The 24,417-nt window shown below is 33.9% G+C and overlaps 1 protein-coding gene across 1 annotated transcript in view; it reads left to right on the forward strand.

The window, feature by feature from the left end:
- The window catches only part of LOC106464512 (neurogenic locus notch homolog protein 1-like), a gene marked incomplete at its 3' end in the record, with an annotated part of 45,462 nt that overhangs the window by 13,823 nt on the left and 7,222 nt on the right, over positions 1-24,417 (forward strand). Inside the window, exons 12-28 of the mRNA XM_022392248.1 lie at positions 366-503; positions 5,581-5,700; positions 6,121-6,249; positions 8,008-8,145; positions 8,726-8,830; positions 9,638-9,751; positions 11,460-11,597; positions 12,090-12,170; positions 12,653-12,778; positions 13,472-13,594; positions 14,341-14,406; positions 16,614-16,724; positions 16,938-17,054; positions 17,420-17,542; positions 17,748-17,870; positions 18,347-18,442; positions 19,309-19,416. Of these exons, the coding sequence (XP_022247956.1) occupies positions 366-503; positions 5,581-5,700; positions 6,121-6,249; positions 8,008-8,145; positions 8,726-8,830; positions 9,638-9,751; positions 11,460-11,597; positions 12,090-12,170; positions 12,653-12,778; positions 13,472-13,594; positions 14,341-14,406; positions 16,614-16,724; positions 16,938-17,054; positions 17,420-17,542; positions 17,748-17,870; positions 18,347-18,442; positions 19,309-19,416 (1,956 nt within the window). The remainder of the gene's footprint in view (positions 1-365; positions 504-5,580; positions 5,701-6,120; positions 6,250-8,007; positions 8,146-8,725; positions 8,831-9,637; positions 9,752-11,459; positions 11,598-12,089; positions 12,171-12,652; positions 12,779-13,471; positions 13,595-14,340; positions 14,407-16,613; positions 16,725-16,937; positions 17,055-17,419; positions 17,543-17,747; positions 17,871-18,346; positions 18,443-19,308; positions 19,417-24,417) is intronic.

Below are 24,417 nucleotides of genomic sequence, written 5' to 3' on the forward strand. Positions count from 1 at the left end.
CTTACATTAATACTGAAAAGTTATTACTTACACAATAACTTTTTCATTTTGTTACACTGAGAAACATTGAAAATATTTTGAATTTTTAAAGTGAAAACGTTTTTTGTGGTTCATCCCAATATTGTTGTTTCATATTTACAGGGAAATTTTGATTATTTAATTAAATGTACTACACAAGATTTAGTATATAAAATTTAGGCTGGTATTTAGAGCCAGTAAAGAGAGAGATGCAATAACAATTATTATTAGTCTTATTGTGATGTAATATCACACAAGCTACCAATCGAAAGACATTTTTTTATTTTAGAATATCAAGTTTTCTTATGCATATCAAAACCTTTGGTATATTTATTCCTACATTTCAGATGTTAATGAATGTACAGAGTTTAGAGATAAGCAACCTTGTGGACTTGATGCTATTTGCATGAATCTGGAAGGAAGCTATGCATGTTACTGCCCACAAGGGTTCCAGGGAAACCCATACTCAATCTGCCTTCCAAATGGTTGGTACTTATATTTGTCAATGTGTTGACAGACAAAAACTTAATATGCATTAACTCTATAAAGTAAATTCTACTAGAACATTTAATGTAGCATGTTATTAGTATCATTCTTGTATTTATGTCAAAAGTTCGGAAATAAAGATCATACTATCCTAAAAGATATATGTATGTATGTATATATTTATCTCAAGAAAAGAAATAATAATACTGGCATGTAAAAAGATTTTTTGCAATAATACTCTTAGCAAATATATAGCCTAATTATTATTTTTTGACAAAATATGCCAAACATGAGATTATTGCAAGTTTGTTTAATTGTGTAAGGTTGAATTTCTGATATGGTACATTACCTGTGCTCATGCATATATATAGCTACTCTCGTTCAGTGCTGCTCTCTATATGCAATCATTTTTTTCCCATGCCACAAGCCTTGCACTCCCACTTACGTCCAGTTATCATGATTTCACTGTGTCTTACATGCAACTCACCATGGGACAACCCTCCACCAATAGGGGTGTGACACAATCGCCTGATGCATGTGGCTCCCCTATTTGATTGTATCAAACTATCACTTCTTGTTCAGCAGTGCTACAGTCAACATGTGTTTTGCTTGTGCCCTGCTCATGATGAATACCGAAGTTAATATGACTATTTTGGAGTTTATGCTACCTGCTCTTACCACACATACACAGGCTTCAGTTTGGGGGAACTTGACTGAGTAATTTTCAGCCTTTATTCGTCGGGAGATTGTTCACTATCTGAGTCGACCTTCTCCCAGTATTGGTTGACTTTCTCCTGAACAAGCCAAACCTGCTCATGAGGATGAGGATTTTGACAGCCTTTTTCCTCCTCCCAATTATACCGTGCTTTCCTACCCACTCCTGTGGAATCTGCCAGTCCTAATTCAGCCTTTTTAAGACCTGATTTATCAGCTTTGTTCCATTTTATCCCTTTCCCCGATTTTCTCTAATCCTGTACCTTACTTATTACATGGCACTCCTTCCTCTCAATACTGTCTTTTCCCTCCTTTTCCTGACATCTGGGTTTATGCTCAGCAATATGTTTCTCAGTTGTGAGCTGATGCTAGCATGCTTCGCCCTCCATGGGCCATGTATCAGTTTGCTTTGGCTTACCATCAGGCAGATTGCCCTTTTCTTGATTCTCAACAGTTAGCATCAATACTGCCAGTTTGGGGGAGGGCAGACCCTGACATTTCTGTCCAATTTTTCATCTTATCGTTACAACTCTCCTATGGTACTTGTCCATCATACACCACCTTTCTGAGGCACTCCACCATTCTCTTGAGAGATTTTGGGGGGACACCTTCTCCCTCTTTACCTCGACACTGGCATGATTGTTCTCCTCAGCTCTCTCTTTCCATACATGTTTTCTTTGTTGTTGGGATCTTCTGGGGAGAAATACTATTTTGCCCAGGTTTAGGACTTGTAGGTGTCTCCATTTCTCCAACAGTTCATTTTTTGGAGATATTCCTGACACTTTGGAATCATGTGGAATCTCTGAGGCAACATTCGACCCTTTTGTCCTAGGTTGCTCATTTGTCTCAATCTGAACCCTTGCAAACCCCTATTCCTATTCCACTTCTGACACCTTCCTGTCTGTTACCTGTGCCACCCACTAGGCGTTCCACTGTTTGTCATTTTATTGATGTAGGTGTCATCGTTGCCAGCAGTACCGGGAACTATCCTGTGGGTTCCAGTCCAATAGGGGCTTGTTTGACCTATTTTGTTCACATATGGTGGGAATTCTGGCTTCTGTCAGCTCATTCCGAAATGGAATCTTTTTGTTACACTTGTCTCCTTCTTTCAGAAGCTGTTTAAGTGGATTGGATTATCAAGTTAGAAAAGTCTTTTCTGTAACCTATCTAGTATCTTGTCCACTTTGGGGTATTTTTCAACTCCTAATTCAGTTAGGTCCAACCTTCTTCTCTTTGACTCCATTCAATGGAGCTTTCAGTTTTCCATGCCCTTGCTGCTCCCTCTCCTACTGCTCATGAGGTTCTATCACCTTTGGGGATATGGGCTTCTATGGAAACTCTTATCCCATTGGGTTGGGCACATGTGCAATCTCTTCAGCAGACTCTGCATGACCAATGGAATTTTGCTCAGGATACCTTGGATTTTTCCATTACCCTTCCTCGTCAATGATCTGCATTGGTGGTTTAACAAAACCTACACATCACTGGGTGATCCACTTCCTCATCCTCGCCTGGATTTGCATATCTTCACTGATGCTTCCCTACTTGGTTGGGAGCGTGGGTCGATCAGCAGGCTTTTGGACTACTATCTTTGACCAAATGGTCTTACCACATCAACACCTTGAAGCTTCTGGTGGTATGATGGGCTTTTGATCAATTTCTTCCTCTAGTTATGAATCGAATTGTCATGATCCATTCTGACAATTCTACAGTGGTAGCTTATATCAATCATCAAGCTTGCATCTGTTTTTATTCCCTTTGTGGTCAAACTTTGGATCTACTTCTTTTAGGTCCAAATGCTTCAGCTACATCTCTTGGTATGTCATGTTCTGGGTGCTTTCAACCTCATGGTGGATCATCTTTCCAGACTGGACAATGTTTTTACAATGGAGTGGTCTCTCAATCCTCATGTTTTCTGGTGGCTAAGCTAACAGTGGGGTATGCTTCATCTGGATACATTTGCCACCTTTCTCAATGCCAAGTTCCTCCTCCACAAGCCCTAGCTGTCAAATGCATTCAGCCAGGATTGAACCAATCAATACTTTAATGTTTATCCTCCCATCTGTATTATTCCCAGGGTGATTTCAATTATCCATGCTACTCCATATCAGTTTCTTCTGATTGTTCTATACTGGTCAGTTTCCTCGACTACTTCAACTCTGACTCTGTGCTGCCTCTCCATCTCCCTTGTCTTCTTCTTCCTGAAATCTGTTCCAGGTGTTGTCACATCAAATCAGGCACCTTACCTTTTCCATGGTGTCTCACTTCCATCGTCCATTGGAGGACATTCTTCAAGCGGGCATGTGGAATACTTATACGTTCATCTACTACTCTTTGCATTGGGTGGCTGTTTCTTCCTCATCGGGATACTATCTTCCACCTATCACCATTCTTCAAACTTCAGTGAGACATTGACTGAGTAAGTTCTCTTTTGATATACATTTTACTTTCTTTCAGGGACATGTTCCTTTTTTACTATTAGGATCCTGCTCTGTTCCGAGTTTTGCTTGCCCAGGTACACTTCATGCATTACATATCTGCACTGTGTAGCCATGCTGCTATCATAAAGGCTATATTTCCATGGTATATAATACACACTGTTGAGATGGGATGTCCCACAAGATCACTCATAGATTTTCCCTCTTAATATATTTGCTTCATGGATATGCCCATTCTGGATCGTAATAACTCATGGAATTTCATGGGTAAAGCAGAAGGGGATAGATGCTCATCCCTGCTGTCCCTTAGATTAAATAAATCTGCAGCAGTCTGCTTTTCAAAATAAGGTCACCCATTGAATTGTCTCCAGTGTTTGTATTCCTCCAGATTCTTCACTGCATTTTCTCCCCCATTATTCTTCAAGTGGAGTATGGGAGTCCTTGCTACTTTCCAGTTCCAAGCCACTGGGGTAGTGGCTAATGGAGGTGTCCTCCTGAATGTGATCTTAAGCAAATAACTAAATATATAACTACATTCAGTTGAGAGTAGGGAAGTGGTGTCCTGCTGGTGTAGATGATGCTGGTTATCCATTCATATGCACCGTCTCTGTCTGGTGGGTTCCAAGGGTTGATGTTGCACCTGGCTAGTGTGATTATCTGGAGGGTGAAGTTGCATATCATTTATAGGGGGCAATTAACTTCCATGCAGTAGTAACCGGAAGTTAACAATGTGCTCTAATGCTGTACGGTCTTATCTGAGAAGATAATGTTGCTTTGGAGTTGATCTGTAACATTGCAGTTCACTCCTTTGATTGTGATACCTCATCCTACCATCACATGGATGTTGGTTCCTGTTGACTGGTTTTGAATTTCGAAACAGGACCAATCAACTTAAGTCTTCACACATGTGTTGCCTGTTACTACCATCATTTGGATGTCTGGTTAGTCATGGATTGTGCACATGTGCCTGTTTTTACTTCTTTTCTATGGAACTTGAGGTGAAGACAGTGTGGACACCTTTTCCTATCACAGATTGGAAGTTATATTATCAATTTTGCTTAGTTTTGGACTGGAGTTGACTGGCTGGTTAGGTCTGCTGCACCCTAGCCACTTCACACCTTATTGTCTGTAGAGAAATCATGTACAGACTCTCTCCATCGGGATTGAGAGTATGTTTTTAGGTGTTCTGGTTCCAATCCCACCATTTTCTCTCCCTTCTGGTTGTGCTCCTCATTTTTCCACCTATGTCTGCACACTGGGCAAAGAGTATACCTGGTACAGAAGTGGTGCAATCTCCCAAGGATAATTCTTTATTATGAAAATCATCAGTATAGGGTATTATTCTTGGATGCTTTCAAAGGGTACTTCTTTATATCCCTCGCACCGGTCCCTCCACCTATTCAATGTGGGATTCTGACTATATATATGTGAGGTGAGGTAACATACCTTATCAAAAGGTAAAATTTTCCTATACTGAAAATATATTTCTGATAGGTACTTATCTCTTCTCAAACTTCCCACCCTTCCTTCCCTACTGAAAACTGATGCTTCCTTTTCCACGTAAACTCAAAGTAATAATTCGTTAAAATTGAATAGAGGGAGCTACATGCATCAGGAGGTTGTGTTGCACTCCTATTGGTGGAGGGCTGTTGCATGAAAATTTTGCATGTGAGATGCAGTGGAATTACAATAATCGTCGTCGATAAGTGAGAGTGCAAGGCTTGTGGCATGCGAAAATTTTTTTGCAACTAGAGGGCAACACTGAATGAGAATAGCTATGTATGTGAGAGGATGTAAGTATCTATTGGAAATGTATTTTCAGTATAGGAAAATTATAACTTTGTAATTGTTTTTTTGTGAAGAACTTCTGGTAATTATGAAAATAAAACAAATATACAATGATTTTTGTTATTTTTCTGATTAGTTATACCCTGCCACAAAGACAGCCAGTGTCCTGGGAATACAGTGTGTGTGGAGAATAGTTTCCATCATTTTCACTGTGGGTGTAGATTTCCATTTATCCAGGAAGGGGAATACTGCATCAGTAAGTTATTAATTTTTAATCATGCATACCTTATCAGCTGACTCAATAAGTAGTTGTATAACATAAACTGTTATTAAAGTTTAATAAGTAATTTGCATTTTACTACAAAATAAAAAATAATTATATGAAAGCTTATGCCACATACAGTAGTAATTAAGAACCCCAAGACATGTAAACAAATTACTCCCTACCAATTGTTCAATGTCAAAATTTGATAAATGAATGTGTCATAGAAACTAAGAGACATTACATTAAGGAAAGATGGGTGAAATGTATATTAATTGTTACAGCTTTTGGCATAGTAGGCTCTAAATATTATTTCAAGGGTATATTTTTACACAAATAATTATATATTTATTAAGATATTTATCTTAACTCAGATTATCCTTCTGATTCTTTGTTTTAATTATTTTTGTAAAGAGGCCAGTAGAAACTGTTCCACAGTCAATCCTTGTCCTGAAAACCAAGAATGTGTTTTTACAGGAAGTAATTATGGGTTTTGTATTTGTCCTCATGGTTATACTGTTGAAGCTGATGGATATTGTAGAGGTAAGGAATAAGAGCAGGAAAGTATGAAAATTTAGCAGTCAAATACTGTATTGAACTATCATTTTATATGATGAAAATATAATGGGCATTGTTAATATTTTAAATTTTCATGCCACTTACATTATAAGAATCTAAGATTAATTACTTTTACATCACAGAACTTTACATGAACATCTATATAATCTTAGATCTATGTACTAAGTATTGATAAGATTTTTATGCTTATTCTTGTATTTACAAATTCTATCAGTACTCATTTTCTTTAACTAATTCAGAAGGTATTTAAACAAATATATATTTTCAGTATTAGTTCTTTTTTGAGACTTTGAGCTGAAATATCACTTATTTTCACTTTAACTTGAAATATGACAATTTACTTTTAAAGTTGCATTTAGAATAGTGTTTGATTTTTGTACTAACTTCATTCATGACCACTTGTATAGTAGTTTGAATAAATACTTTAAACGTAAAATGAATTGTGTAATTGTTTTCATCACCCATCCAATTTAATAATTTGTTTAAAGATTTTATATAGTTTTTCTGTGAAATCTGTGACATTGTAATGGCAGTTTAGAATATTAGTGTAAATTACAGGAGAAATACACCCCCTCAATTTTTTATGAGCTTGAAATTGTTCCTCTCACATTTAACAGCATTAATATTGAGTCTTAGGATATCTGGAAAGCATATAGTAACAGTCCTCTGTCCACCCACTTTTGGAACCAGAACTTGTGATTCAACAAATACTGAAGGTGTTTCTTTTAAACTATTGCCAATATGAAGTTAATTCCAAAAAGATAATCAACCAATGGTCTTTATATAGGTGGCAAAGAAACAGTTACAGACTTTAAAAAACACTATATCAAAGCAGCTAAATTGTTTTGAGATACAGGCGCCACTCATTTTGTGACAGTTATAAGTTTCTTTATTCTTCTCAGGAATTCCTGCATACATACAAAAAAAAACTGCCTTTTAATATCTTATTCTCCCCTACCTCTAGTTGCTCAGCATTAAGCTTGTAAGCTTATATACTTTAAATAGATTTGATATCCGTGGTGCACATGTTGCAGGTAGCTCATTGTGTACCTTTGCATTTATACATAAACAAAACAAACATCACCACCTTGCATTGTAGAAACCTCATTAATAAAGTATTATCCAGAGAAATGTATTCATTATAATTCTAATTAAGTGTTAATTGTGACTTTTATTTTAAGTTGTATCAGTATGTGTGTGTGCATTTGTTGTCAGTAACAAGAAGAATTAATATATTACAATCAAAATTGAAGCCAGTAATTCTAATGGTTGTTATATAAAGTTTTGTTTAAAAACTTTGTTTCCAAGTCACCTGAAGTTGTACATCTTTTTGTTTTTATTTATATTTTATTTTGTAATTTTTTCTCTGTTTTTTGCTTATATGCAAAAGCAACAAAGTTATTTAATATTTGATTATTAGAAAGTTTAGATTTTTGAAATATTAAAGTTATTGTTTTAATCTGGTTTATAAAATATGTTTCAAACTTGTTGAGATATTATGAAGATTTGTAATAAACATAATGATTAACTAGTTCAGTTTTATTTCTTGTAATATTTTGAAATATAGAGCTTTCGTGAAAATCATTACTATCATTAAATAACTAAAGTTGTATATTCATAATAAAAATCTATCATGATATTTTAAATATTTGTAAAAATGTTCAAAACCTCATAAGAATTAATAGAATATTTTCTCAGTGGTTTTATTTTTTCTTCTTATAGATATAAACGAATGTACAGAGATTAATGAGTGGTCTCTCTGTGGACCTAATGCAAAATGCCTCAATTTACCAGGTGCCTATGATTGTGTCTGTGGTAATGGCTACACTGGAAATCCAAAAAAAGGATGCTCCTTGATTGGTTGGTATTAAAGTGATACCTCACTCTATTGATTTTCAATGTTAAAACGAACTTCAGTCAAATTTCATAACTAAGTTAAATTGTGTAAACTTAATATATTAAAACTCAGAATTTATCTGAACGAGTTTGAGATTTGGAAATATGTTTATTTTGTAAATTTTCTGAATGAATTTCTGTTTAAATATACATGTAACTTATGAGACTTTTCTATGGTACAATATTTAAGAGTAACAAGTATTATAGGCATACACTTACTTGTTTGTTTTATATGAAGTATTATTTGTTGAAAGGAAGTTTATGTATTGTAATCCTAAATCAGTATGTCTTGATTTTTATATGTAATATCTGATATTAAGATTTTGAAAAGGACTTTATAATCTTGTAAAAAGTTGACCAGAAATGTTAGTTTCAAGAAACTTTTAATTTATTATTGATGCATTTGTCTGTATCAGTTATACACTATATGTTTACTGGAAACTCTGTGCCAAAGACTGCAACCAATATATGTTCTGAAACGTTTCAATAGTTTTTACAGTTACTTTGAATGTTTCCTAAATTAATGTTGTTGTTTTTTGTGCAGAAATATTTTGCAATATCAACACTAAGTGTCCCTCAAATCAACAGTGTATACATGGTCAGTGCAAGTGCATTCCTCCTTATGTTCTAGAAGGGGGAATATGTGAACGTAAGTATGGCTAAAGATGCTGAAGATTCTCATGTGTATAAAAATTAAGTTTGTAAAGTTATAAATTTTTAGGTTTTAACATCTATGTAATCATACAATTTTATTTATTTTTAAAATTTATATTTTTCAAAATGTTGGGTTATTTTTAAGTTTGAAATAGTAATTTACCACATTAAATGAAGTATCAACCACAATTTAAGAAACATCATAAGTAAATGTTAAATTAAATGTGACAGTTAAAGAAAGATCACAATGACATATGACAAAAATGATAATTAAAGAAATGTCACAAGGACAGATGGCATTAGTGACAGCTAAAGAAACAGTACAATTTAATTAATATTCTAGATAAATTGAAAACAATAGATTTGTCACATATGACATTGATTAATAAATGTTTTAGGTAGAATATCATATAAGTGAACAGGTTATGAAGAAATAATAGATGAATCAGTTATATTAGAATAGTCTCGGGTAGTATTAATTGTTAGAGATATTAGGCTGGGTAATACAGGTCTAAATTTCTTATTTTTTAAAAGTCTGGAAGTGAAAAGAACATTATTGGTGTGTCTGTATATTAATTTTGTTTTGTATTTCAGTTATTTTTATAAATTTAACATTTCTTCCACGTGAATATGGCATAATTTTATAATTTTTTTTTCGAATTTTGAAATTGCTAATCTGTTTTTTTAAGATAAGTTTCTATAAACAATGTTTTGGACTGTATATAATGATGAATTTATCTGTTTAATATTGGGTAAGAATTCCTATTGAATACTTATTAATGTAATTTTGCTGAACACACAGATCCATGTAGGTGGAAGAAATGTGGCCAGTATTCTAGTTGTGTGCTGGGCCTACAAGGACCAATTTGCAAATGTAACAAAGGATTCAAGGGTAATCCTAATGAGGGATGTTGGGGTAGGTTTCCTGAGTATGTTTCCTCACACACACAACTATACAGAAATTTACCTGTACGTTTTCTGTTATTACAATTGCTTGAAAATAGGTGTTGGTCTTTTAAAAGTACTCACTTCAATTTTTCTGGTAGAAAATTAATCACCTGGAGTGTTCTGAAAATTTTGATGTTCTTTTAAAAAAGCACAAAAAACTATGACATATCATAAAGTTTCATGTACAACTGTTGTTTTTGCACTAAAAGAAAATAGTTTTGGTTGCCATGTAATGTAGATATTTGTTGTATGATTAGTCATATTGCAATTATAGGTTATTAGAACATTTTTCTAGTGAAAGTATGACCAGAATATTAAATCACAATTAAACTACAAGCAGTTATAAAACTAAATTAGAAGAATTCCAAAATAGAGTTAAACGTTTAAACTACTTGTAAACTTATCATCAGACAAAAATATAGTCAGTATACTAATATTAAAATGAAGAGTAATTATGTTTAACTTGTCAGACATTTTCCTGTTTTTATCTTCTGTGAGCTCACGAATATTCTCTTGAAGATTTTGTAAAGTGTTACAGACACTTTTAGTGAATATTCGGTTACAAGGTCATTCTCTTACTTATGTATTTGTTAAGTCAATTATGAAATCATTAACACATTTTTAAGTTTGTTTTGATTACGTATTTCAAACTATAATTTCAGCCATTTGACTCTTTCAACTTCTATTACAGAAAATATTTTAAAAAGTCATTGGTTATGTTACTAGTGAATTTATTCTAAGAACTAGATTTCAAGAAGTTGCATCTGCTATTATGTATTGATAATATCTTATTTGTATAGTTTTTTTATATATAATTTTTGAGCATTGTGTTGGATTGTGCCAAACTCAATTTAATAGGTAATGTAAATCATAAAACCTTAAGTTTTGGAAGTTAACATAAATATACATGATAACAAATATCAAATGATATTGGTTTAAGTAGGCTATCACTAATAGAATTAGGCATATTGTCAATGTTTGAATATTTTGCAAATACTTTTTTCTGCTAAGAATGCCTATATTTCTTTGATCTAAGGGGTTTCAATAAAACTTTCCTGGGAAGGAAAAAGGGCTGATATTTGCATTCTTCTTTTAGGATTTTAATCATAGTAAACTTTAGGATTAGCCAGTGAATTGATGAATAAAGGCTCTTTAGCTTCAATAATGAAATAAAGATATATGCATTTATCTTTTATTTATAATTTTTTAAATTGTGTAATGCTTTAAGCTATTTTATTCTAATGTATTTTTTTTTTCAAAATGAGTAATAAAATATTAGAAAACTATATTTCAAAATACAGAATGCTGTCTCTTTCCATGTTTTGAATGGCTAATAACTATAGCTAAGTGTTTTAATGTAAAATCAATATATTCTAATTCCCCTCTGGAAAGTGTTATTTAAGAATAGCCATAATGATTAAACTATTGTTTCATAATTTTAATGTTATACTTGAAATTGTTTCATTTTTTGAAATACTGATATTTCTTTTGGTAGGTGTATGTAATAAGTGTGGGAAGGTTCAGTATGAATATTTCATAATAAATTGTGGTGAATTCAAGGCAGTAGCCCTTAGATTTTCATTTTTTGATTAATTATATTCAATAGTTTAGCTCTTCTTGTAGGTTTCCATAAATCTGGAAATATACCTTTTTTTTTTCTGAACAAATTATTGCAGATGTTAATGAATGCACAAGTGGTCTGCCTGTGGATCCTAATGGTCCTTGTGGAGTTGGTGCCACTTGCATCAATGTTGTTGGCAGCTATGTCTGTGAATGTCCACCTGGCACTAGTGGCAATCCTGATAAGGATGGTTGTAAGTGCACTAGCCTAACATTTATTCACATTTGTTACTTTATGTGAGTTGTCTTTTGCCCTCATTACTATTCATCTATTGGTCTATCTGCTCGGCTACATTTAAACATTACATGCTTAAGATACAGATATTCCTTAGATTTTAAAGTTTAGTCTTATTAAGACTTACCTTTCCAAATCTTAATTCCATGAAATTTACTTTGTTATCCAGAATTAATTGGTAATTTTTTACATCTTCACATTATTTAAAACTTTGAACCATATGTTCAAATAAATATTATATTAGTTCTAATTAATATATAATAGTTCCCAACTGGGACAGCTGTAAGCCTATGGACTTACAATGCTAAAATCTGGGGTTTGATTCCTTGTAGTGGATGCACCAGATAGCTCAATGTGGTATTTCTCTAAAACAAAGAAATAAACAATAGTATAAAATAAAGAATTAACAAACTAAAGATTTTATTTTTAATACTTGTGTAATGTTCAATAGGTTGGGGAAGAACTCCATGTAAATGGCATGAAGATTGTGCAGATAATGCCGCTTGTGACCAGAAAGGTGGTGCCTGCATTGGTGAGTTTCAAATCAATCCTAATAATATAAAGAAAACAACAATATCAGCTATATAATTTGTAATCTTAAAATAACAACTGTTAAAAATAGCCCAAAGTACTTCTGATAAAATTGTATGATACACTATAGAGGGGGTAGTTTAAGACCAACTGTGATTCTGGAAGGTTCACTGAAGGATTAGAATATTTAATTATCTGTTAGTGATGAAACTTTGGCTTGGAATATGATTATAATTGTATATCAACTTGTATTTTGGTGTATCACTTTTGTATAAATTTATATCGTGATAAATGCTTAATTTATTCTTTATTATAGTTTTTGCCAATTTTTCTGCCAGATCTTTATTCCACCATTCCTTGAATACATATTATAACACCAACAAGTTATTACTATATAATCAAGATTCTTAGTTTTTAACAGTTTCTTTCTTCACAGCTTCCTCAACATATTTTACTGTAACAGAAAGTTTCTACTTTTGACAGATCCCTGCTCTACAGCGTGGTGTGGACCAAATGCATATTGTGTTCCCGAACATCACAAAGCATCTTGCTTCTGTCATCCAGGCTTTTCTGGTGATCCATATGATGAAACTAAAGGTTGTGAATCTCGTAAGTATAACTTTGATACTACCGTAATGTATGTGTAATTGGACACTAGTATGTTCATTGCTTTTCTCAAAATTGAATTCAAAAGTAAAAATCTTATCAGTGTTTTTTTAGTTGATCTAGATTGAAAACAATTTTACTGCTAGTGTTAACAAAGTATGTCATGCCACATATCAAAGTATTTTATCATTCTATATACTTCTATTTTATGTGGGGAGAGTGTTGTAAGTCAGTGACGATAGTTTATATATCATCTAAGGCATTTTTGTATGAATATTTATCAACCATTAACGTGTCAGATATAATAAAAACATTTCTTTGTTGATATGAAAGCTATTAGATAGTTGATTCTGCATAAAATTTTAGACTTAAGAATCCCAGTTTCTAAATTTCCATACAATTTACAATGGCTATATATACAAAATTCAAAACTGTGTTATTGGAAGAAGGAATATAATAATTAATATTTAGCCAAATAATCTTTTTACAACCATACAAAGAGTTTTGTATGAAAAGCTTACATGAATATTTGAAGATGGCTTTGTGTTCATTAAATGTTTTAAAATAAACTGTACCACTTTTCTACCAGTTGGCTAAAGAGCTGTTTATTCTCAGTGTATGGGTTATTGTACTGAATGAGTATTTATAATAGGAATATTTAACTAAAATATATAAACCTCTTGTATATGTTCACAGCTTGTGCTAAATTCTGGTGTGGTTTAAATGCCCATTGCATTGTCAGTTCTGATAACCAAGGAGTTTGTCTTTGCCAAGAAGGTTTTGTTGGAAATCCTTGGGCTGGAGGACAGTGTTTTCCAGGTTTGGATAATTTTTTGTAGACAGGGTTTTGTTTTATTTTTACTGTACACTAGCTTACATGAAAAACAAATGAAAGCTTGACATAATGGGAATTAACTATCATGCCTTATTTTCAAACGTTGTTTTTCCTGGATTTGTTATTGAAAATGATATGAACTGTCAGAAAAGAAAAATAAATCAGCCTTTAATCACACATTTTCTTAGTATATGTGTAAATTTGTAAATAAATTGAGTTCAGTAAAATTTAAGATAAGAAAATTAGAATTATTTAAAATAGATATTTGTTCCAAAATTTGCTTAAAAATTAAAATTAAAACTGCTTAACCAGAAATCTTATTAATTTGGGGAACTGATGATCTATAATTATAATTTTACAGTTAAATTCCCCATGTACAACAGAATACATATTGTTTGTAAACCAAATCTGTGTATTGAATGACATTAAAATGTAGTTATGTATTATGTATAGTTTCTAAATCAAAAGTTGTTAGTTGTGTGTATCATATGTTATCTAATAAAATAACACTGTTTCGGAGATATTCAGAAGAATCATTAACATGATAATAAAATATATTTCACAATAAATATGTATATAAATTTCCTTCATGTTTCAAATCATTATAATTGGTTAATGAAGTAAAACACTCTTAAATGTTATTTCTAAAGTAAAAGATAGCTATAATATTTGATTATTTTAACCAACTGTATTATATAGTTGATACAGTAATAGCACTTAATACTTTCAGATGTTGGTTGTTCAGTGAACCGTCCTTGTTCTCCATCACAGGATTGTGTGGATGGAGTGTGTGTTGGTAAGTGTGCAGTTCACTATTGATAAAATTAATTGCATAGATTCACAGAAAAACAGATTACCATCTTTACCAGCAAAGTATTGTGTGGATGGATGTGACTGTTACTGCATAACTCACTCAATATTAAATAAACTTAAAGAAACCCTATTATCACTACTCTATGGGAATTAAATGTACAGTTCTGTACTAATTTTACCAAATTAGATTAATATACAACATTTATATCAAACACTTGTGTTCTCTATTTGGGAACTGTTATTGCTGTGTAGATTCACGTTTTAAAATAACTTCTTATTAATACTTACTGGTACACTCTGGTATTCAGTTAACTGCATACAATCTTCTAACAGAGCTTGTTCACTCAGAAAAGTTGGAAATTTTGTATTATAACAACTATATATTGCATTACCATTATCGGATAATGTTTGTGGTAATAGCACCCACATGCATTGAAGATATCCCACCTATCAGACAAAATCCAAATGTCGATGTCAATCTAGTCAGCCGTCATGGAAACTCATAAAAAATCAAATAAGGGTGTGAAGCTGTGTGCTTACACCCATAACTTCTCAACTTCTACTTCTTTTCACTGTCAATAGCCAGTTGTGGGAAGGCAGTTACCCTTAAATTTCTTAAAAAAGAAATGAAATGAAGCCACCCTAACATTTCTACTAATTAAACTCCCAACCTCCACCTTTACAAAAAGATATTGAGTAGAACTATAAAACATATATACATATATATTTAATTGAATTTACCATTTTTAAAAGACAATCTATGTTTATTCTAACTTGTAAAATTTGACACTGTTACATTATTCTTTTTTTGAGCACACAAATATTTAAATATGCATTATATATTCATGGATTCATAATTGTTTAGGAAGTGTTATTAATATTCTATACTATGACTGAAAAGTAATATATAACAAGTTGTGCATTGTGTTAATAGTATTACGTTGAATTATTCAATTTAAAATAGATATTCATATAACTCCAAATTAATATTTTCTTTATATTAATATCATGTATGTTGCAAGTTACTGCAAAAGTAACGTTTTTCTGAAACAACATACACAATGTTGCATCTGTTACACTATACAAATATGTTTAGATTAAACATAATTCTTATGACTTAATTTCCACTGGTACATGAAAGGTCATTTACACTTGTGATTTTGTGCTGGCCACTATTTCTGTTTGTTAACAATGGCTTTGCAGCAGAATTTCCATGAGATCAATTGGGCTTCTTTGGAACCATTTTATAGTTTTCTTCCCTCTTGTGTGGCTTTTCATAAACAAATTAATTCCAAGCATACATTTAAGCAAGTCAAAATCATAAAAGTCCATAAGAGCTACGTCAAGGGATTTGACAGGTGTGAGGTCAAATATCAATGACATGATTCCAGTTATTTCAGCCATCCTCACAGATATTTAACTTAGTGTTTTTCTGTCTCCTATTGTGCATTTTTCCATAAAACAGACTAATATCTTAGGTATACAAATTCCAAGCTTACATAGGCCAAAAGCATAAATGTCGTTGGGTCTGTATTGTGGGATCCAACAGGATTGCTGCGATTACAGTTTCTTCAATAATTTTCTTATGCAAGTAGTTTTTTTTCATGGTATGACTGGAAACTTGTAAAGTTTTGACATGTGAACCTTCATCAGCTTCAACTCTCTGCATATTAACATTTTTTAATGTATTAGAAATATGGCCAGCTTCATCACAATGTTTTCTTAGGGATGGAAGGTTCTCTTTCAGAAACATAGCCTTCACTTGTAGATGACAGTGTGGGTATGAATATGAATGGTTTGAGGTGTGAATGTTGGGGAATTGCCACAAAAGAACTAAAGATTCTCTTTTCTGAAATATCGATTCCTTTGGATTTATTTTGTTTAACAGTCTTGCTGTAAGAGTAGTCATGTATATACTCCTATAACCACTAATTAAATTTGAAGGCATTTTATGAGCCTGGACAGCATAGTTTGCATTTATATGTGAGAGAGATACCTATTTATCACATTGATCATAGCTAATTTACAAAATTTGTAAATGACCCACTATAAAAACACAAAATTAACAAAGTTTTGTTTAAAAATGTAGTACACATAAACATGTATTTTAAGTTAATGGTTATTGTGTTAGATAATTATTTGTTATAGTAAAGACATTTTCTAACACTGCTTGAAAAATAATGTTTCCAGAGCATTGTGATGGAATACAGTGTGGTGTGGGTGCTCGCTGTGATAGAAACACTGGACATTGTGTTTGTCTCCCTTTTTTCATTGGACATCCAGCCATTCTGTGTGTGCCACGTAAGTAGTTTGTCATCATCCTTAAAAGACACGAAATAACAAAATTACAAATATGTAATTACAGCATAGTCATTATCAAAACAAAAAAAAATCATAAACTGGAAAGAAAGGGAAAATGTAAATTAAAATTTTCAAAAAATAGACAACATAACTATGGAGTGTGTACATGTATCATTAGTTAGAGTATAAATGTTTGTACCTTTTTTTTTTCAGCAATCCTTCCTCCAATTTGTATTCCTTCTTGTGGTATCAATGCTCACTGTGAATATGGTGTTCCAAATAAATGTGTATGCAATAGCGGTTACAGTGGAAATCCTTACCAGTTGTGTGGTAACTATAATCATCCATGCTCTTTTCGGTTTTATCATATCAACTGTAATATGCCATGAATGTCTGTGTACCTTTCTGATAATTTGCGTCCAGTGTTACATATTTGTCAATTGATGACACATTTTTAATTGTGTGTTTACTTGTAAAATTAAAACCATTTTTGCACTGTTACTTATATATTATTATTATTTCTTCTTTACTTTTACGTTTTTACATTATAAGTAAAAAAAAAACAAAAAACATTTATTCATCGTTATAATTTTTTCTTTCCCTAATTTTTGTTTATAGTGTTCTACTTGTATTATTTTTCACGTCTACAGCTTCTTAGTGATTTTGATCATCATCATCATTTATATTTTTCCAAGGTTCTTCACAGAAGTGTGACAAGATTCAGTGTGGACTTGGTGCTCAGTGTGTCACAGGACCAGGTGGAGCAGATTGTTCTTGTCCAGCTGGACTCCAAGGAAATCCCTTTCTGGGATGTTTAGGTAAGTATTTGTATGAACCATTTTCATTTATGTGTAATAATTTTTTTGCTTTGAAATTTGAAACCTTAGCTAATAATTAATGAAAAAGATCCCCCACCCACCCAAAAAAACCTGTTTTAGCAAATGTAAGAGATAATAAACTATACAAACAATGTTTTTATAGAAAGTTTCATCATTAACAAACAACAATTTTGTTCTCTCATAGATGTGGATGAATGTCTACTTCCTCCAATACCTTGTGGTGTTTCAGCATCTTGTATAAACACTATTGGAAGTTTTCTGTGTGCTTGTCCTTCTGGTACTGTTGGAAATCCCAGCTTTGCTTGCAGTAGGTTTTATTTAATATTGATAATATTGTTAGATTGAACAGTTTATTAAAAAGTTATGTTGAAGTATTATAATGTTATTGAAATTACCAAAAGTATTATTGTTTAAATCTGTTTTACACTAATCGACCATGTATTTAAGTATGTAATATTGCTGGTTATTAGAAATAATTTATGCAGTAAATAGCCATAGAAACTTTTACAAAAAGGAAAACTATAAATTTTTTGATAGATCTAAAACAGGTTTGATTGAAGTTGTTTTTAATACAATCTATTAAAAGTTTTTAAAACATGGTGACGCATATATCTGGCAGCAAGTATAACAATGAAATATAATGACATTTAGGTTTCTGAACATAGTAGTCTTTTAATTGTACATGTAGATTTTCAGTGTTACAGTAGATTTAAAAATCAGAAATTACATTTAAAAAATTTGCTTTTAGTATTGCTTATTTTGATATTTTGTTTATTCTCTCAGCATCACCAGCAGAATGTGAACCAGGTGAGGGATGCTCTTGTGAAACAGATGATGATTGTCCTGAAGGAGAAATATGTAGTGGTGGTAACTGTACAGGTGAGTATTTGAAATATGACTGTGAGTTTTTGTTTTCTTAGAAAATATAATCAAAAAAGACATTTCTTCTGAGTAGTTTAAGAGAACTATTATTTAAATATTTCCATTTTATATTTTATGATTTCTATTTGACAAATTATCTTAAAAAATGTTAGAGAAAATTAAAAAGCTTTTAGGGATAATACTGGAAACTCTTCACATACTTGATGAGTTCAGTAAAATATCAAACATACTTACACAACATACAAAGACATTTAATGTTTCAAATCAGAATCTAGGGGAAAAATAATATTTCTATGATCTTTAAAAATAATAAATTACTCTGAGGGAACTTGGTCTCATTATGGATTTGCATTTGTAGTTAGTTTACTGAGTTATTTATTATAGTTGTTTAGTTATTGTAGTTCTTGTTTATTATAGTTGTTTAGTTATTGTAGTTCTTGTTTGTTATAGTTGTTGTTTAGTTATTGTAGTTCTTGTTTGTTATAGTTGTTGTTTAGTTATTGTAGTTCTTATTTGTTATAGTTGTTTAGTTATTGTAGTTCTTGTTTGTTATAGTTGTTGTTTAGTTATTGTAGTTCTTGTTTGTTATAGTTGTTGTTTAGTTATTGTAGTTCTTGTTTGTTATAGTTGTTGTTTAGTTATTGTAGTTCTTGTTTTTATAGTTGTTGTTTAGTTATTGTAGTTCTTGTTTGTTATAGTTGTTGTTTAGTTATTGTAGTTCTTGTTTGTTATAGTTATTGTAGTTCTTGCTTATTGTAGTCATTGTTTAGTTATTGTAATTGTTCTTGACTGATACACATGTAACTTTAGAACAGAGTTGTAAAATTGTTTACATTAATGTAAATTAATTTGTTTAATTTCAGATTCTTGTACAGGAATTTTATGTGGATCTGGAGCTATCTGTTCAAATGGTATTTGTGAATGTGAAGGAAATCTGATTGGTGATCCTAATGATCTGATAACAGGATGTGGTAAGCTCTATTTAAAATCAATATATTTTCTATTTATACAAAAGTTTTGCCTTCTGAAATATTTCTTGTATTTCCAACAAGGTACCTTACTTCTGCTCACATACATAGCTATTCACGTTCAGTGCTGCCCTCTTTTTGGAATTTTTTTTCATATGCCACAAGCCTTTCACTCCCATGCACCCCTCGATTCACATGGTTTAACTGATTCTTACATGCATATTATCATGCAACAAACCTCCATCAATAGTAGTGCCACACCCCCACGTGACTCATGTGGCTCCGACTATGCTATTCTAGTGAACTGTTACTTCTCGTTTCACAGTGCTTGTGTTCTGACGTTTAGTTTGTGCTCTCTTTAAGTGTTTTTTTTTTCATATCTTCATATCAGTTTCTCTCAACAAGTTTACAATTTATTATACAATAGTGATATTTGTAACTTATTCCTAAGTGGAATTATTATATTTCTACCCAGTTATGGAACTTAATACTTCATTAAAAATTTGTTTATACTTTCATTTTGAATTATGAATTCCGAATTCTACTTCAGAGGTTATGTCTTCTGTCAGCACATTTACACAGGCTTCAGGTGGCGATCCTTGACTGAGGAATTATCAGCTTTACTTTGCTGGAATATGTTTATATATATGTTTATTTCACTTCACACTTACTTAAATTTCCATTATTTCATTTTCGTATTTCTTTATAATTTATACTTCTTACAATTAATTTCGTTTGTGAGGACCACGGGGGCTGGGGTCTGCTCTACTGTCTCCCAATATTGCTCGCCTTCCTCCTACAGATGACAACCATTGAAGAGGACTTAGATGTTGTCAGTTTTCCTCCACCTGATTATGGCTTGCCTTCCCAGGCCTCTACTGTGAAATCTGCTAGGCCTATCTCAGCCTTTTTTTTTACGTATGTTTAACAGTTTAATTTTCCACCCCTCCAGACATTGTTTCATGATGAACATTTTTTGTCTCTCTTTTGGGAGAGGGTACTCACATGCCTCGCCCTGCACAGGCTTTGGTTCAATTTGCCTTAGCACACTTTCAGGCAGATTTTCTTCCTGACTCTTTGTACTTAGAATCTCTGTTGACTGTATGGGGGGCATTCTTTGTTTATCCTAGCCATTGTATTCCCCACCTATTTTTCCAGCTTCATCTTATCCTATCAACTCTCCTACAGGAAATTTCTATCTTACACCTCCTTTCTTAGTTGTTCCACTTATATCTAGGATAGTTGGGATACCTCTTCCTCATTCCCTACATGTTGGGGGCATTTGCCATCTTCAGTTCATTCCCTCCAAACGTGGCTTCTTTGCTTTTGGAATCTTCTGGAATGGGACACTATCTTGTACCATTTGTTTACCACCCATTTGTAATAGACTCACCAGTCAGTGTTTTGGGGCTACTCCTGTGCATTTAATAGGATGTGGAGTATCTGTAATGCTATATTCTTTATTTTTTGGTTGCTCTTTTGTTGCAATCTATGTCATTGCCATCATTATTTGTGTTCCATGTCCAGCACCTTCCTGTCCCTTACCTGTCCTACCTACAGGTTTCTCCATTTGATGTGTATGCTCAATGCTGATTGGAGTTCTGGATTGATTGGTCCTGCATCAATCATTTTTTGATTCTTCTCTGTTTTAGTATGCAGTCTTTGATCGCATTGAGATGGGCAATTTCTGCATAACTAAGAATGCCCATGGTACATGTTCTTATTTTTCATTTCTTGGGAAGCTATCTTAGTTTTTTTTTCACCATGTAATTTGGTACCAGTTTCGTGCCTTGCCCTTTGGTCAGTTGGTCTGCATTTTACCCAACTTCCACATTTTGGGGGATTTTACTAACACCATTACTTGGACGTCTGGTTTTGATTAGCTCCTTTCGAATGGGGGTGGTCATAACATACTCATCTGCTTCGTACACAAGCAGCTCAGGTGGTTGGATGTTCCATTTGGATATATTTTCCTGTTACCTACCTAACAATCTTGGCTATTTCGGAGTGTCTTTTAATCACCCACTTAATCACCAACCTCCTTTGGGACTATCCATTCTCCTCGTCAACTGCAATCAATGGATCTTGCTGTTATTCATGCCATTACGGTTCACTATCTTACTGCTAGCAAGATTCTAATGCATTGGGGGACGTAACTTCAATGGAAGCACTTCTCCCTTTAGGTCTGGCCCATGGTCTCTTACTAGGGTTCTTTTGGATTCTCCTCTTAACTTTTTCCCTTTCCCTCTCCGACTATATGTGTTGGTAGTTGAATATATCCCATATGTCATTGGGTTTACAGATTCTTCTCCCTCATCTGGATCTGTTTCTCTACCCTGATGCTTATTTCCAAAGTTGTGGGGCATGGGTCGATCAGCAGGAGGCTTCAAGACAATGGCCTACAGCTGAAAGGTCTTACCATGTTAACACCCTGGCACTTCTGGCAGTCCCGTGTGCTTTAGTTCACTTTCTTCCTCTGGTCCTGGTTTGACTAATCATGTTTCATTCCGACTATTTGATGGTGATGGATTATATTACTCACCAGGGGGCACTGTTCTTGTTCCCTTTCTGGTAGACAATGGATATCCCTTTATGAACCTACACACTTGACATACATCTCCTTGGCATGTCATGTTGCAAGTGCTTTTATCTACTTGTTGCAGATTGCTTTTCCAGGCCCGACACACTTTCTCCCAAGGAGTGTCCTCTTGATTCTCAAATTTTCAGTGGCGCTGCCTCCTGTGGGGTACTTCTTTCTCGATTCCAAGTTACCTCTTTTGTTTTTGGTCTCAGGATCATCATCCACTCACCCTGGCTGTTGATGTGTTCAGACAGGATTAGATCCAATTTATAACTTTAGTTGATCAATCATGTCACTTCGGGTCATGTCTTTCTAATTCATCCTTCCTGGCCAGCACAGATCTGGTTTTCTCAGCTGTTTCGGCTCACTGTGTTTTTTTTGTTCTGGATTGATTTTACTAACCTACACTTTGGGGGCTCATGTGGAATATTCTTTTTGTCATTTTCGTTTCTTGCTAGTATCCCGCTCTGTGACTAGTGGTGCATGTCCAGGTATACTTCAGTCGTACTGTTCATTATAATCACATAAACTAGGGCCCGGCATGGCCAGGTGGTTAAGGCACTCGACTCGCAATCTGAGGGTCGCGGGTTCGAATCCCCATCACACCAAACATGCTTGCCCTTTCAGCCGTGGGGGCATTATAATGTGACGGTCAATCCCACTATTCGTTGGTAAAAGAGTAGCCCAAGAGTTGGCGATGGGTGGTGATGACTAGCTGCCTTCCCTCTAGTCTTACACTGCTAAATTAGGGACGGCTAGTGCAGATAGCCCTCATGTAGCTTTGCGCAAAATTCAAAAAACAAACAAACAAAAAAACAAACACATAAACTAGAGATGGGGTGTTCCACAAGATTGCTCATATGATATTCCTCATGATATCTTTGCTTCATAAATATGCCCGATCCAGATCGTACTAACCCACGGATTTCATGGGTAAAGCAGAAGGGGATTACTGCCCATCCCTGCCATTCCTTAGATTGAATATATCAGCTTTGGTCTGCTTATCAAAATAATGTTTTGTCGTCATCCATTGTGCTGTCTCTAGTGTGAAAGTTTCTCCAGGCTTTCCACTGCCTTTGCCCTCCCTTATCACTTTCCTGTTCCAAACTGCTGGGGTGGTGGACCATGGAGATATCCTCCTGAATGAGAGATATACAATATAAACGATAATGACTAAATTCAGTTGAGAATAGGGCAGTGGTGTTCTGCTGGTGTAGATGATGAGATGTCTTCCAAATGGATGCTCCATCTCTGCACCTGTTTGTGTGAGGAGATTTTGTAGCTTTGGAGTGTGCCATCATAATCATTGGAATCCTTCATCTTATCCCCACATGGAAGTTTGTTTCCAGCAGTTGAGTTTTGGATTTAGAACTGCACAAATCAACATATTGACCACACTCATGTTGTGCCGATTGGGATCCTTCATCTTATCCCCGCATGGATGTCAGTTTCTGGCAGATGAGTTTTGGATTTAGAGTTGAGCCAATCCCATATGTCCTCACACATGTTGTGTGATTCAGATCCCTCATCCTTACCCCCAGATGGATATTGGTTCCCAGCGGTTGAGTTTTTGATTCAGAGCTAAACCAATTAACATAAGTTCTCATACATGTGTTCAGGGTGTCTCTTGTCCCTCTATTCAATTCACCTCAAGTGCACTACCCCAGTTTTGTGGGTCACGGTGGGTGCACTTGTTGGTTGCTCAACTTCTTTCTCTTTTGCTAACCTTTGATGTCTTTATGCTGAGGATGTTACTGCATTTGAGATTATTCTGATCTGTTTGATTTGAGTGGGATATATATGTATGTTATTTTACTCTGCTCACATGTGCCCTGTTAACAGATCAGTAGTAGGATTTCTCCCTCTGGTTGGCTGAACTTGAGGTGAAGAAGGTATGATTCTCTTTCCTACCCTCTCATGGATGTCAGTTCCCAGTGGTCGAGTTTTGGATGCGGTTAACTTGGTGTGTGTACATTCCATTACACACTAGCCACTCTACACGTTGGTGCACATCCCTTATTTTACTCACATTCTGTTCATCAGGTAAGTTGAAACTATAGTATATTGTGGTTTGGATCACTGTCCAACCATTCCCTCTCATTGGGATGTGTTCCTCACAATTTTCTACCCGGATCTATCGCACCTTTTCCACATGTGGGCAAAGAGTATATCTGATACAGAGGTAGTGCAGTCTGCTACATATAATCCTCTTATTAGAAGGTTCCCTCGTTAGGGTTTCCTTTGGACGCTTTCAAAGAATGCTTCTACTTTCTCCCTCACACTGGTCCTTCCACCTATTCAATGTGGGATTCTAGCTATGTATGGGAGCAGAAGTAAGATACCTTGTCAGAAGTTACAATTTTCCTACACTGAAAGTGTATTTCCGACAGGTACTTTACTCCCCCCCCCCCCCCCCCCCCCCC

Source organism: Limulus polyphemus, unplaced genomic scaffold (genome assembly GCF_000517525.1).
Source record: "Limulus polyphemus unplaced genomic scaffold, Limulus_polyphemus-2.1.2 Scaffold1672, whole genome shotgun sequence".
In the NCBI taxonomy this organism is placed as follows: domain Eukaryota; kingdom Metazoa; phylum Arthropoda; class Merostomata; order Xiphosura; family Limulidae; genus Limulus; species Limulus polyphemus.